The sequence below is a fragment of the Sus scrofa genome, chromosome 14 (assembly GCF_054392235.1).
Source record: "Sus scrofa isolate SSC_HxYL_T2T_F1_AM1 chromosome 14, Sscrofa_HxYL_maternal_Yorkshire_Landrace_v2.0, whole genome shotgun sequence".
NCBI lineage: Eukaryota > Metazoa > Chordata > Mammalia > Artiodactyla > Suidae > Sus > Sus scrofa.
The window spans coordinates 154,756,666-154,772,515 of NC_139396.1; the positions used below are offsets into that span (position 1 = coordinate 154,756,666).

General features: G+C 50.1%; 1 protein-coding gene across 1 annotated transcript in view; it reads left to right on the forward strand.

Annotated features, from left to right (window-relative positions):
* Nucleotides 1–6,862, forward strand: part of HTRA1 (HtrA serine peptidase 1) — a 61,279-nt gene extending 54,417 nt beyond the window's left edge. The window contains exons 6-9 of the mRNA XM_003133208.5: nucleotides 305–419; nucleotides 1,010–1,067; nucleotides 4,220–4,315; nucleotides 6,146–6,862. Coding sequence (XP_003133256.4) covers nucleotides 305–419; nucleotides 1,010–1,067; nucleotides 4,220–4,315; nucleotides 6,146–6,314 — 438 coding nt within the window. The 3' untranslated portion in view covers nucleotides 6,315–6,862. The remainder of the gene's footprint in view (nucleotides 1–304; nucleotides 420–1,009; nucleotides 1,068–4,219; nucleotides 4,316–6,145) is intronic.
* Nucleotides 6,863–15,850: the final 8,988 nt, after the last annotated feature.

Here is a 15,850-nt window from a genome sequence, read left to right on the forward strand (position 1 = left end):
GGCCATACGCACAGGTGCGCGCACACACACACACACACACACACACACATGCACACACACTGTCTATCTGATGCTGTGCTGAGATCCGAGTCTGGAGAGGGTGTCCATTCTTTCTGCTGAGCTCGGCTTTGCTTCGCAGGTGAGGCCTCTCTCTCTGTGACCCAGGAACCCCCTCTCTCCAGCTTCCCCCCCGACCCCACTCATTCTCTGAAGAAGCTCCAAGGCTTCATTCCCATGCACATTCTCCATTCTCTTTTGGGGAAGCTTCACGGATTCAGTAAGCTGTCTCCATCTTGCTTTTCAGGACGGTGAAGTGATAGGCATTAATACTCTGAAAGTGACAGCTGGAATCTCCTTTGCAATTCCATCCGACAAGATTAAAAAGTTCCTAACGGAATCCCACGACCGACAAGCCAAGGGTAAAGCAAGACCCAGGGAGCTGTTGGGAGATTTAGGCTTGGGGCTTGGCTGCCCCTTGGGGACGCGGGGCAGGGAAAACACAGCCCTGCATGTTGAGGAATGCATGCGGTTCAGCCCCTGCTACGAGGGTGTGGATGTCTGAGTCTTTCTTGGCCTCTGATCGTGAACATCTCATACGTACCAGGCACGATCCTAGGTGACTTCTGTACAGCATTTCACTCCATTTTTTCATTCTCTCATTTAATTCCTTTGCCTGAGTATCTGGGAATTATATCCCATTTTACTGATGAAAAAACTGAGATTCAGCAAGCTCATTCATTCCACAAATGTTTATTGACCCATCACCTCAAGGTCAGGCTGGGGGTTTAAGGCTCAACAGGGTCCCTTGCAGGTGGGATGTTTAGCTTCTAGCTGGAGGAGGGAGGGGGCAGATGGGGGCCCCAGTCAAGTTTTGAACCACAACCAGAGTACATCCTCCTCTGGCCCTGAGTTTACGCTAAAACTAGGGGATTGAACCCATGGCTCCTGGTGTCCCCGACACAGCCACCAACGGGGCTGACCTTCTGTTATCCTTCTGTTGTCACACCAGGCAAAGCCATCACCAAGAAGAAGTATATTGGCATCCGAATGATGTCACTCACGTCCAGGTGCGTACAGGACATCCGTGTATGTCTGGGTCCTTAAGTCTAAAACAAACCTGATGAGGAGTTCCCGTTGCGGCTCAGTGGGCGACAAACCCGACTAGCATCCACGAGGACGCGGGTTCGATCCCTGGCCCAACTCAGTGGGTTAAGGATCCTGCGTTGCTGTGGCTGTGGTGTAGGCCGGCAGCTGTAGCTCCAATTGGCCCCCTAGCCTGGGAACCGCCTTATTCCAAATGCAATAGTTTGCATCTACTAATCCCTAAAAAGCAAGTAAATAAATAAATAAGATAACACCTGAATAGCACAGAGAACTCTACCCAGCATTCTGTGGTAATCTATGTGGGCAAAGAATCTGAAAGAAGATGGATGTGTTTATATGTATAACTGAATCACTGTTGTACAGCAGAAATTGTCACAACCTTGTAAATCAACTGTGCTTCAATAAAGCTTAAAAAATAGAATAAAAAGAAACAAACAAACTACCAAAACCCCCTGATCTACAGGCACCTCTGAAAGGGAAGCCTTACTCTGGCTCAAGACAGCTCGGTTTCTGCTTAAAGTTAGGTAGCGCTAGGAAGGAGGGGAGGGCCTGTTAGCCTTGGCCTCTTGTTTTATCCTTCATGTTTGTTTGGGGGCTCTGAGCAGGTTCTTCCTTCTGGAAGGTTCTGCTCTTCTTTGAAGACAGGTCCAGGAGCAGGGGTGTTGCTCTCTCCCTCCTGTCTTCTTTTCACCACTTGCTCTGTTGAAACCCGCATTCCAGGAGGGCCCCACGCACCTTCCCCCACCCAGAGCGCTGCCTTGCCTTAGCTCTGCCGCCTGTGGGCTGGGGCTCCTGGCATGCCAGCCAGGCCAGCATGACTGATGGGCTTGTTTTCCCGAGCTGCTGGAAGTCGTGGTATGTGGCTGCCAGGCTCATAACTTACTGGTGTTTTTAACCTCGATGAAAAAAATCTGGTATAATTGTAGGCGTCTGGGTACCTAAGGGCCTGGTTGAAACTGCTGTGGGTAAAGTGGGCAAAGAGCAGAAAATATTAATACAGATATTAACATATTAATACAGATATTAACATATTAATGCAGATATCAACATATTAATACAGATATCAACATGTTAATGTAGATATTAACATATTAATACACATGTTAACATATTAATTAACATATTGATTATCCTGGGTAATTAGCTATCAATTAATGGTGAACAGATGACTCTAGTGTAGACACATATTAATGAATAGTGGTGCCTTTCTTAGCTGGTTTGCCAAAACTGAAATGTGTTTTTTTTTTTTTTTTTTTCCAATTTACAATGTTCTGTGAATTTCTGCTTACAGTAAAAGGACCCAGTTATACATATATATACATTCTTTTTTCTCACATTATCTTCCATCACATTCCATCACAAGTGATTGGCTATTGCTCCCTGTGCTATAGAGCAGGATCTCATTGCCCACCCATTCCAAATGCAATAGTTTGCATCTACTAACCCCAAACTTCCAGTACCTCCTACTTCCTCCCTGTCCCCTTGGCAACCACAAGTCTGTTCTCCAAGTCCATGAGTTTGTTTCTTTTCTGTAGATAGATTTATTTGTGCCATATATTATATTCCAGATATAAGTGATATCACATGGTATTTGTCTTTTTCTGACTTACTTCACTTAGTATGAGAATCTCTAGTTGTATCCATGTTGCTGCAAATGGTTTTATTTTGTTCTTTTTTATGGCTGAGTAGTATTCCGTTGTGTATATGTACGACACCTTAATCCATTCATCTGTCAATGAACATTTAGGTTGTTTCCATGTCTGCCTCTTGTGAATAGTGCTTCAGTGAACATCGGGGTGCATGTATCTTTTTGAATGAAAGTTTTGTCTGGATATATGCCCAGCAGTGGGACTGCTGGATCATATGGTAGTTCCGTATTTAGTTTTCTGAGGTACCTCCACATTGCTTTCCGTAGTGGTTGTACCAATTTAATTCTCACCAACAGTGTAGGAGGGTTCCCTTTTCTCTACACCCTCTCCAGCATTTCTTATTTGTAGACTTATTAATGATGCCCATTCTGACAGTTATGAGATTGCAATCTATGTTGCTGCAATTGCAGTTTTGCTTTGCATGTCTCTAATAAGTAGTCTCGCTTGAACCTCTGAGAGGTGGAGGCGTGGTGAAGGGAGATAGGCCCTGGGGTCCAGCTTCCTGGGTTTTCATCCCAGCTCTGCTACCTCCTGGCTTGTGACCTTGAGGTGACATGACCCCCAAGGGCCTCAGTTCCCTCCTGGCCAGGATGAGGATAACAGTGCAGGCATGTTGGTGCGGAGGGAGCACTGAGTGATTTAATACATGTCAGCACTTGGATGAAGGGTGGTGGCCGTGGCCACTGCCCACAGTGATGCTACCTGCTACTTATCACCTGCTTGCTCAGTGCTGAGCACTGGGTCAGGTGCTCTACCTAGATGACCTCATCTTGATCCTCAGGACAACCATCCCGTGTCATTATCCCTGGTTTCACAGGTGAGAAAACTAAGGCACAGAGAAGTTTAGCAACTGCCTAAGGTCATACAGTTAAAAAACGGCAGACTCCCTGGCCCAGGAACTTCCATATGCTCTGGGTACGGTCATTAAAAAAAAAGTGACAGGAGTTCCCATCGTGGTTCAGTGGTTAATGAATCCAACTAGGAACCATGAGGTTGCGGGTTCGATCCCTGGCCTTGCTCAGCGGGTTAAGGATCCGGCATTGCCGTGAGCTGTGGTGTAGGTCGCAGACGTGGCTTGGATCCTGTGTTGCTGTGGCTCTGGGGTAGGCCGGCGGCTACAGCTCCAATTCGACCCCTAGCCCTGGGAACCTCCATATGCCGCGGGAGTGGCCCAAAGAAATAGCAAAAAGACCAAAAAAAAAAAAAAAAGTGACAGAGCTGGGCCTCCCAAAGAGACCCATTGCTGTATTGTCCTGATCCCTTAAGTGGGAGCCACTACCAATTAAATAATAATAAGGATAAAACACTTCCCTTGCTCTTATACATCACTCTAGTGAGCAGGCAATTCCAAGAAGGATCGAAACCCCTGGAGGAGTTTGGTGTTAGAATCAGGGGCAGGAGGAGAAACGAGCTGGGTGCCCCGTCTCAGCAGCAGTGTTAACACGGGTGCTCTTTCTCCCGAGCAGCAAAGCCAAAGAGCTGAAGGATCGCCACCGAGACTTCCCAGATGTGATTTCAGGAGCGTATATCATTGAAGTAATTCCTGATACCCCTGCAGAAGCGTGAGTTAAAATTATTTCCTAATATCCTTGTGTTTCCTGGAGGTAGCAGGGTGGGGAGGCAGGGGCTGTTGTTTTCACATCAGCTCAGGTGATGGTGAGGGCCCCTTGACAAAATGGTCAGACATCCTTAGCCAGTCCTGCCAATCAGATCTTCCCACCTGGTTCAGCTCAGGACTCATCAGCAAAAGGGTGGTTCCTGTCTTCAAAAGTCCTCTTCCGGAGGGGTATCAGATGGACAGAGCAATATTAGACTTGTGAGTCTCTAGGACAGGTCTGCTTGGGGAAAGAGGGTTTAAGGAGCATTGTCCCTGAGACCTTGGGCAACGGTCCCATTCTGGGCTGCTGGATACATCTCATCCTGAAGCTGTATCTAATTATGTTGTTATTGCTCAGGCCGTACTTGTCCACATCTCTAGAAAAATAACCTAGGGAACATCAAAGTAAAATAAAAGAAGCAGCCCAGGAGTTCCTGCTGTGGCACAATGGGATCAGTGGTGTCTCTGCAGTGGCAGGGACATGGGTTCAATCCCTGGTCTGGTGCCGTGGGTTATGGATCCAGTGTTGCTGAAGCTGTGGTGTAGGTCACAGCTCCAGCTTGATCCCTGACCTGGGAACTCCAAATGCCATGGGGAAGTGGAAGGAAGGAAGGAAGACAGACAGACAGAAAGGAAGGAAGAAAAAAGTAGTACAATTAACAATTAGGGTTTGTTACCTTTATCAACAAATATCCAGAGAGAAGTGCTAGACCAGAGAAGGGCCAGCAAACTGTTTCCTGGGGGCCAAATCTACCCTGCTGTCTACTTTTGGGCTAAGGATCGATTTTGCATTTCTAAACGATTGAAAAAGTTTTAAAAAGAACAGTGTCTTAGAACATGTGAAAACGATATGAAATTCAAGTTTCAGTGTTACATAAATGAAATTTTACTGGACCAAGGCCATGCCCAGTAGATGACATGTTGTCCATGGTGACTTCTGAACTGCAGTGGCAGAGTTGGGTTGTTGTGACCGAGACCACCTGGCCTGCAAAAGCCTAAAATATTTCCTATCTGGCCATTTATAGAACAGGTTTGCCAGCCCCCGGGGTAAACCATTCAAGACAATAACAGCTTATTGGACAGTGTCACACAGAAGAGCTAAAGTTACAGCAAAATGTCTCAAAGCAAGGGTCTCAACGGTAGACCCATCAGCCATCCTTGTAGGAGCTGCTCTCTGAGTTGTGACACTCCTCACAAGCAGTTTGGCCAAGGTCATGGTAGATGGTGGATGTTACATTCTCATGCCCTTCAGGGTCAGTCTGTGATAAGATTATACAAGTGCTGCTAGGCTTTTCTGCAGTAGACTTGATTGATGGTTTGGCCTAAAAACCTCAAAAGGAAGGAGTTCCCATCGTGGCGCAGTGGAAACGAATCTCACTAGTATCCATGAGGATGCAGGTTCGATCCCTGGCCTTGCTCAGTGGGTTGAGGATCCGGCATTGCCGTGAGCTGTGGTGTAGGTTGCAGATGCAGCTTGGATCTGGCGTGGCTGTGGCTGTGGCTGTGGCGTAGTCCAACCACTACCCCGCCGATTCTCCCCCTTGCCTGGGAACCTCTATATGCTGTGGGTGCAGCCCCTCCCCATAAAAACCCCCCAAAACACCTCAAAGGGAAATAAGGCAACCCATTGGTGGTTCAAGCCATTCTCACGTAAGATAACCACCACCCCACCCTGTTTGCTCTGGGCTCTTAGGTTCTAAACTGTGCCTCTGTCAATGGGACGTTGATCACTTTTCAGGGCAGTTAGCGCGGGAGGCCTGGGACCCTGACAACTGCCTTTCCCTTTGTGTTGCAGCGGTGGGCTCAAGGAAAATGATGTCATCATCAGCATCAACGGCCAGTCGGTGGTCTCCGCCAACGACGTCAGCGACGTCATTAAGAAGGAAAGCACCCTGAACATGGTGGTCCGCAGGGGCAATGAAGACGTCATGGTCACCGTGATTCCCGAAGAAATCGACCCGTAGGCAGAGGCATGAGCTGGACTTCATGTTTCTCTCAGAGACTCTCCAGGGGACGATGCGTGATGCCTCTGGGCTGGTGGCTCCGGAAGCGCAAGACTTTGGACCGCCTTGTTGCTTGTTCAGCACAAACCCTCTGGCCGATCGACTCCTTCTCGATAGTCCGCAGGCAAAGCGAGTGTAAGGTTGTAGATGCGCAGGCAGAGCCCGCCCTTCTGTATCCTATGTATGCAGTGTGCTTTCTCCCGCCAGCTTGGACTGTTCCGGCTCGGACAGTCGACATCTGTCTCCTCCTTTAACTGAGTCATCATCCTAGTCCAGCTAAGGCTGTTGCTGTAAAGCATAGATAAGAGGAAGGTCCCGTGGGAGCCAGAATGGTACCAGGCGTGCTTATGCTTTCCTTCGAGTCCGCACCCAGAGGAGGGCGATGCCGAGACCCAAGGGAGGGCGGAACGCTGGCTCCCAAGATGGCCAAGGTTGCCTCTTTTAGGAACCTCTTCAGGACTGGGGAGCACCATGACTTGGAGTTTGAGCTATTAAAATACTTCTTCATACTTTTCTCTCTGGTGTCCTTCTTTCCTGGGAACAACCGGTTGCAGTATCTTGGAATTGATTGTCGTGTCGGTGGGCTCCTCATTAAACCATATGGTCCACGCGGGTGGAGCTTGGATCCCACCTGTTCTTTCAGAGTCCTCCCGGGGATTCGACAGGCCTGGGAGCACTGTGCTGGTCCGCCCCCAGCTTCATGAAACAGGCCTTGAGCACACTTGCACTGGAAACTGGAGCTTTTCAAACTAAAGAGACCCCCACGTATCATGCAATCAGCAAAGATTTTCTGGACCTTGGCTCTGGGCCAGGCAAGGCACTGGGCTAAGTGTGCAGGGGTGAGTGCAGAGCGGGACCTCAGAGTTTTGGTTGAGAAAGATGGTTCAGGAGACTAGGACGTGAGCCCCAAACAGTCCTAAGTCTTCAAGTACAGGCCGAAGCCGATTCTGGTTGTCTTGGGGTCTGAATTAGAACTAGACCTTAAGCCTTGGGGGAGTTGAAGCAGGGCTCCCCTGGATGTGTCCTTGAAGGGTTAGAATCTTAAATAGCTGTGGGCCTCTCTAGCTCCCTGATATCTAGGAGTTTGGGAAGCTGGACCCAAGAAGATGTTTGCAGCACTTTTAACTTGGAGTTTGCACAGGTCCAGGGTTTGTGGGGGAGCGCACAGCGCGGAGGAGGCTGAGGGCTTTCTCAGTGTCAGCAGTCAAAAGGGGGGCCCTGGACAGGATATAGAGTCAGTTCTGCAGACCAAGAGCTTCATTCATCCTTCCTCCACCGCTAGATCTCAAAGGTCAGCCTGAAACTGGGGAGGCTGGGGAGAGCCAAAGGCCTAAGGGAGACGGAGGAGCAGCAAGGCCAAGCCCTCGCCAGTAGCCAGTTCTCAGTACCCTCGGCAGCTGGGCAGCTCGGGTTCTGTTGAAGCTGGCATGTCCCTTTCTTTGCTCTCGGCTTCAATGACCTTGTAGAGTCAGGAAGGAGACAGCAATTCTTTCCCTCCTGGCCTGGGTTTTGCGTCCCCTCTCTCCTCTTTAAAGGTGGTGACTCAGAGTGGCCCTCGGCTTCAAGGCTTCGTCCTGAGATGTTTCACCCAGGGGCCTGCCCCTTTGGTGGTCCCCGGGGCTGAGGCGCTGTCCCAGCGGGGAGGATGTGCTGGGTGGCACTGAGGGCAGAGCCAGCCTGGCCCCAGCCCATCTTGCCACCACCTGTCCTCTGCTCAGGAGATCACAGGTGGTTCCTCTGGAAGGAGTCAGCCTGGTGACAGACAGGCCTGAGTTCTCTATAAACACTCAGCAACACCCCCCCGGGGCTGGGTGGGGTCGAAGTTTTCCCTGCATATGTGGTGACACACAGGGCTGCGGAGAGGACAGTTTGGTACAATGTGTGTGGATATAGCTGCACTAACCTGTGGGACCCTGTGTCCTGGGGCTGGGGTGCTGGGGGCTGGGGGGAAGGGGGGCTGCTTACCCAGCACCCCCATGCATCCTTTAAGCTTTCACAGGACCTCTCAGGACAGATGTTTCTTCTTCCTGCTTTGAGCCATGACAGAGGTCTTTGCAACGGGAATGAGCCTTAAAACCTGGGAGGCTGCAGTTCCTGTTGTGGCTCAGTGGTAGCAAACAAAACTAGTCATACATGAGGACGAGGGTTCGATCCTTGGCCTCACTCAGTGGGTTAAGGATCCAGTGTTGCCATGAGCTGTGGTGTAGGTCACAGACAGCTCGGATCTGGCATTGCTACGGCTGTGGTATAGGCTGGCAGCTGTAGCTCTAATGGGACCCCTAGCCTGGGAACTTCCATATGCTGCAGGTATGGCCCTAAAAAGTAAAAAGCAAACAGATGAAGAAACCCTGGGAAGCTGAGCTGACTTGAAAGTGCGTGGCTTGGAGTTCCCGTCGTGGCTCAGTGGTTAACAAACCTACCAGCATCCATGAGGATGCAGGTTCAATCCCTGGCCTCGTTCAGTGGGTTAAGGTTCTGGCGTTGCCATGAGCTGTGGTGTAGGTCGCAGATCCCACATTGCTGTGGCTGTGGCGTAGGCTGGTGGCTACAGCTCCTATTTGACCCCTAGTCTGGGAACCTCCATATGCTGTGGGTGCAGCCCTAAAAACACACACACACACACACACACACACAAAAAAAAAAAAAAAAAAAAAAAAAAAAAAAAGAAAAGAAAAAAAAGAGCATGGATTTGAGGGCTAGGTGGACCTGGGTTCACTATTGTCTGCGTCTTACTGGCTGTGCGAACTTTATTATTATTGTTATTATTATTCTATTATTTGCTTTTTCACCTCTGCCCACAGCAAGGCAGGATCTGAGCCACGTCTGCAACCTATACCACAGCTTATGGCAATGCCAGATCCTTAACCCCCTGAATGAGGCCAGGGATCGAACCTATATCCTCATGGATGCTAGTTGCATTTGTTACTGCTGAGCCACAATGGGAACTCCTGTGTGACCTTTAAATAGTTACTTAACCACTCTGTGCCTCTTTCCCATCTCTAATATGGAGATAACAGTACCTACTTCTCATGACTGTTGTGGGGATTAAATGAGCTAATACATGGCATATGGTGAGCACTCAATAAATACTAGCAACATATATGTTAACTATTTTTGAGCCTCAGTTTCCTCTTGTGTATATTGCAGAATGATAATAATGTCCCCTTGCACTGGGTTGGAAGGTTAATCCCGATGGCATGTGCCACTAAGTTAATACAGCTGTTACTGTTTTGGTTGTCATTAGCCCGCCACTCTTCTGGTCCTCAGTGACGCAGTAGCTGACATCTGCTGGGTGTTTGCTGTGTGCTGAGCTTCTTACTTTTATTAGCTGGCAGTTCAGTTCTCCGATAAGCCCTGGGGTGGCCACAACGTTTACCCCTTTGACAGGTTGAAGAAGTGGCCACTCAGAGATTAGGCATCTTGCTCAAGTAACAGAGCTAATAAGTGAGCTAGGATTTAAGCCCAGGCTTCTGAGGCCAGGGCTTTGGTACAGTGCCATCGACTCCTCTGTACCTTCTTAGGACCAAGGCTGCTGGTCCCTCCATCTCTGTCTCACCTGGGTTCATCTCCACTGCGAGAAGGTGATCCTGGGGGCCTGCGGACTTAACCCCCTGGTCAGTTTGTGGCTTCTCCTGGCCTTTTCGGATCCCTCCACAGCCCCTCCAGCTGGTGGATCAGTGGCTGCGCCTCTTCTCTGCTTCCCGCAAAGCCCTCTCTGCTCACCCAGTCTTACAGTCTCGGCTCCCTTGGCTCCAGTCTGCTGCTTCCAGCTTTTGTGAAACTCTGAGGGACACTGCCAGTCCTGGGGCTGTGTTTCGCCAGCACGCTTGCATCTCCTGACCATGCCGAGGCCCTGAGATGTCTCAAGCGATGCTCTGGCCAGGAGAGGCTCTGAGCACGGAATGGAGGGGACCCTTTGCTCTGCCTTCTGGGCGCAGCTCAGTAGGTGTCGTGCTGGCAGCTCTCTACAATATTCTGCTCTTTTCTGGCTTTATTTCTCCAGTTGCAAATTTGCAAGAATGCAAAGAATGCAAATGGGCATGGTGAAGGGCAGTGTTTTTTTTTGGGGGGGGTTAATTTTTTTTTTTTTAAGGGCTGCACCCATGTGGCCTGTGGAAGTTCCCAGGCTAGGGGTCGAGTAGGAAGTACAGCTGCTGGCCTATGCCACAGCCACAGCCACATGGGATCCGAGCTGCGTCTGCACCACAGCACACGGCAACACCAGATCCTTAACCCACCAAGAGAAGCCAGGAATTGAACCTGCGTCCTCATGGATACTAGTTGGATTTTTTTCCGCTGCGCCACGCCAGGAACTCCTGGCAGTGTGTGTTTATGAGAACTGACTCCTGGCTTGTCTCCACCTGGTTAACGCTTTAGTCAGGCCTGAGACTTGGATGGAGTGCTCCGATTGGCCGCCAAGAGGGCTGGACCCATTTAGGTAAACGACACTGAAGTTGGAGCCAGGGCCCCGAGGTTGTACGGATGGGAGCCTGTGTCTGGGCAAATGGGCCAGTTCAGCTTCCAGGTTCCTGTGAAAGCTGCCTTCTCTGAAGGTGGTTATGGGTGAGGTCATGACATGTTTGGGGCATAACAGCACCAGAGTAGCTTTGTGCCAGGATGCCAAATAGATTGCTACTGGGTCCTGCCAACACTGATCAATCAGCAAGGACTGCCTGGAGCTCCGGGCCCAGCACAATGTAAGACTCAGTGCAAAGGTGTTTTGACAGAGAACTGGGAGCTCCTTGGTGGCTCCATGGGTTAAGGGTCCAGCCTGGTCACTGCTGTGGCTCTGATTACTGCTGTGGCGAGGGTTCAATCCCCAGCCTGGGAAATTCCACCTGCCTCAGGTGCGGCCAAAAGAGAAAGAACTGAGGTCTGGGCCTCCACTCCCAGCCATTCTGAGGCTGTCACTGACAGGCGGGCTGCAGCGGGTGCCTGCTGTCACCGCTGCCCTCTCAGCCGTGCTGCCCCGCTCCTCTGGGTCATAGCCTCCTCTACCCACTGCCTGCCTGCCTGGTGCCTCCTGCAGCTCTCTCCCCGGGCCATCTTCCAGCCACATGCCACTGCCCCACTCTCCTGCAGGGACCCCATGCCGTTCCAAAGAACTGTCACCAGAATTGGCTCCTGAGATGCGACTGTGTGCCACCTGGATCTGAGAGAACCCTCAGGATGCTGGCTTAGAGAGCCATCCCTGTTTTGAAACAAGTGTTGTTGGTTGCACTTCTGAGAATGTTCCCCTCTCCCCCATCTCAGGATGCCCTCAGCTACAGCTCACCGGAAGCAATCTGCTGCCAAGCACAGGGCCACTTCTAGAATCGAATAATGCCCATGTGTTGAAAGCACACATCAGAAGTACCATGGCCGGAGTTCCCATCGTGGTGCAGCAGAAGTGAATCCAACTAGGAACCATGAGGTTGCGGGTTCGATCCCCAGCCTCGCACAGTGGGTCAAGGATCCAGCGTTGCCGTGAGCTGTGTGTAGGTCGCAGAGGCTGTTCGGATCCTGCGTTGCTGTGGCTCTGGCGAAGGCTGGCAGCTGTAGCTCTGATGAGACCCCGAGTCTGGGAACCTCCACATGCCACGAGTGCAGCTCTAAAAAGCAAAAAAAAAAAAAAAAAAAAAAAAAAAAAAAAGAAGCACCATGGCCTTGGCGGGTCCCTGGGCCTGGTTTTGCACTCCATCTGTGCTCTGCTTCTGGGGCCCAACTGGGCTGATCAGCCGTCCCTGCCAGCTCCCGCCCAGAGGCCCTGGTCCTCTGGGTGCTTCCATCAGAATGAGGGTGGAGCATACAGAAAACGGAGGCTTTCCTGCCATTAGGCAGATGTTTTATTTAGACCTTTAAAAGGTGATTGCCTCAGTGAGGTGCCTGCCAAGAATCAGCAGACAGCAAATGAAATTAACACGAACACATGTGTAATTGTTAAAAAAAATTCAAATGAAATGTGGCTCAGACTCTTTACGGAAATAGTTTTCTGTTCAGTGTGCTTCACTGGGTCAGTTGAACGTTGGTACATGAATTGCCGGACCCTCTTTCTCCTCATCTTCTCCTGTCCACCACCCCTGGAGCATCCCCCACTTTACTGATGAGGACAGGGAGGCCCAGAGCAGTTAAGTAACCGGCTGGCGTCACCCAGCAAGAAGGAAGGCAAAGCTGATGCGTTGGAACCTAGGTGTCTGGCTTCAAGCCCTCTCTCCTCCCGCTAGGCTGTCATCCCCCTCGGCTGAGGCTGCCCAGGGACATGTGTAACCTGGGAAGACCCACGTTTCCAGTGTGGTATAACTTTCACTTGGCCCATCTCTGAAGCAGTAAGGAGCTTAGTGGTTGTTTTGTGAGAATGACTTTGCAAAACTGGAAAAGTTCACATGGATTCATGGGCATCGCCTCCCTCCCCCGCAACCCCCCCACCGACCCGGCAGAAAGGGCAGTAAATGCTGTGGGCAGTAAGAGAGAGCCTGAAGCATGCCTGCCTCACATGTATTTTTTTATTTTTTATTTTATTTTTTAGGCAAGAAATAGATTTATTAAGATAGGACACTTGTGAGAGATACAAGTGGGCAGGCAAGGAGGCTTTGCCACCTGCCTCATATTTATTTACAGATTTCCAGGCATTAACTCCTACCTGCTCATCGGCTTAGTGTTTTTCCGTTGTGCTGGCTTCTGATGGGTCATTAGAGCTGGAACATAAAGTCAGAAACGACACCCAGGATAAGTAAGCACGGTGCTTCATCATCAAAGGCCCTGCACCGATGCGGAGCCCAAGACCACGTCCTAGACACCTCCAGGAAGGAAGAGCAAGACGTCACTACGTCGACCACAAACTTCACCAGAAATCCCGACAATCAAGACTCCTCAACATTTTTTGGAGTTCCCGTTGTGGCTCAGTGGGTTAAGAACCAGACTAGTATGCATGAGGAGGCTGGTTCAATCCCTGGCCTCGCTCAGCGGGTTGAGGATCCCGCCTTGCCGTGAGCTGAGGTGTAGGTTGCAGAATCAGCTCAGATCTGGTGTTGCTGTGGCTGCAGTGAGGCCGGCAGCTACAACTCCGATTCGATCCCTAGTCTGGGAATCTCCATATGCTGCAGGCACGAAAAGGAAAAGAATCCTCAACATTTTTAGCTGTTTTCTGGCTTCTCATTCTTGTCCTTTCCCTCGTAAATGAACTGCACTGACCTAAGATGACTGAAATTGGGAAAAGTGGAGTGGCTCTGAAAGAGCCTGAGCCGCACTCCTGTATTAAGCCGAGTAGATCGAAGTGGATGGGGGGTGGAGAGAATGTTCTGTTAAGATCGGGCAGCTGAGTCGGGGGCTTGTCAGATCAGTTGTCCTTTGATGGTTGGTCATGCACCATTCCTCAGACCCTTCATCCAGCACCTGTTCTGGGCCCGAACTGTGCTAAGGGAATTTGATGGCACCTTGGTCAACCTTGCTGACCCTCTTTTTAGAGGAGGAAATTGAAGCTCATGGGGGCAGCGTTCCTTGTCCAATGACACACGACGGTCGGAGGAGAGGGCGGGAAACTGGTTCTTTGCCTCCAGAATCCGTGCACTAGTTCTCACCCCAGAGGCCCCAGCATATCCTTCTGATGGCATTAGTGGCCTCGACCTGGGTGGCTTAGTGGCCTGGAGTCCCAAGCCCATGCCCCATCCTGGATTTAGGGGAGCCTACATCCAGGGGTAAACATTTGTCAGCACGGTTTTCTCATCCACAAAAACTACTTCAAGCTGAAAGGCCTCAAAAAGTAAAAATAAAAGCATCTGGAAACAAAAACGGTGTCCACCCAAAAACCTGCACATGGAGGTTTCAGCAGTTTTATTCATAATTTTGCTAAGACTTGGAGGCAACCAAGCTGGTCTTTGGTTGTTGAACGGATAAGCTGTGACACATCCATGCAGTGCAATATTACCCAGTGGTCAAAAGAAATGAGCTATCAAACCATGAAAAGGGAGTTCCCTCTATGGCACAATGGGATCAGTGGCATCTTGGGAGCACTAGGATGCAGGTTCTATCCCCAGCCTGACACAGTGGGTTTAGAATCCAGCATTGCTGTAGCTGCGGCTTAAGTCACAGTTGTGGCTCGGATCTGATCTCTGGCCCGGGAATTCCCTGTGCTGTGGTGTGGCCAAAAAAGAAAAAAAAATGAAAAGACTTGAAGGAACTTTAAAAGTTTATTATTAAGTGAAAGAAGTCAATTTGTAAAGGCCACCTCCTGTATGATTCCAAATATATGACTTTTTGGGAAAGGCGAAACAATGGAGATAGTAAAAAAAAATCAGTGGCTGAAGCACAGAGGATTTTTATGGCAATGAAACAATTCTGCATGAAGCGTTCCCACTGTGGCTCAGTGGTTAACGAACCCAACTAGTATCCATGAGGATGTGGGTTCGATCTCTGGCCTCACTCAGTGGGTTAAGGATCCGGTGTTGCTGTGAGCTATGGTGTAGGTTGCAGACCCAGTTCAGATCCCGAGTTGCTGTGGCTGTGGTGTAGGCTGGCAGCTACAGGTCCAATTGAACCTCTAGCCTGGGAACTTCCATATGTTGCAGGTGTGGCCCTAAAAAGACAACAAACAAACAAACAAACAAACAAACAAAACTATTCTGTATGATACTGTGATGATGGACAACCTGGATTTGTCCAAAGCCACAGAATGAACAACAGAGTGAACCCTAAGGCGAATGGTGAGCTCTGGGTGGGTAACGGTGCGTTGATGTAGATTCGCCAGTTGTAACAAATGACCCACGGTGTGCGGTGTTGAGAGTGTGGGAGGCCGTGGGCTGGGGTTGGGGCGAGTCTCTATGGGAATTCTATTTTCTGCTCAATTTTGCTGTGAACCTTAAATTGCTCTCAAAAATAGTTTAGTAAGGAGTTCCTGCTGTGGTGCAGTGGGTTAAGATCTGGCATTGCTGCCGATGGCGTCGGTGGCAGATGTGGCTCAGATTCGATCCCTTGGCTCAGGAACTTACATATGCTGAGGGTACGGGTGTGGCCAAAAACAGGAAAAAAAAAAGTCTATTAATTAAAATTTTAAAACAAACATCTGAACAGTCAAGCCCTAGAGCCAAAGGAAGCACCTGCCTGACCCAGAAAATGACTTCAGATTCTGCTCACCCACCGTGGCCTCCAGCAGTGGGCCCGTGCTGCTTCCTCGGGCCCAGATTGCAGATCCAAACAGATGTTCTGGGCACAAGGGAGAGGAGGTGCTTTTGAGAGCCTCCAGAGGAAGATTCGCCAGCAGGTTCAAGCCCGCAGAGCTCACCCTGAAATAAAAGTGACAGCCCCAACCTGCAGAGCTCACCCTGAAATAAAAACGAAAGCCCCTATCTCAACTGTTGGGAGCCTGACTGCTGGACCAAACCGACCCCACGGAGCTCCGAGCCCCGTTCCTTGCACCCTGTCCTGCCAGCGCTTCGCAGCCAGCCCTTTCCCTGGCAGAAACAAGGTTCTGATGGAAGAAAACCTGCTCGTGATGAATGAAGCCTGGGGGGTGCTGTGCCTTG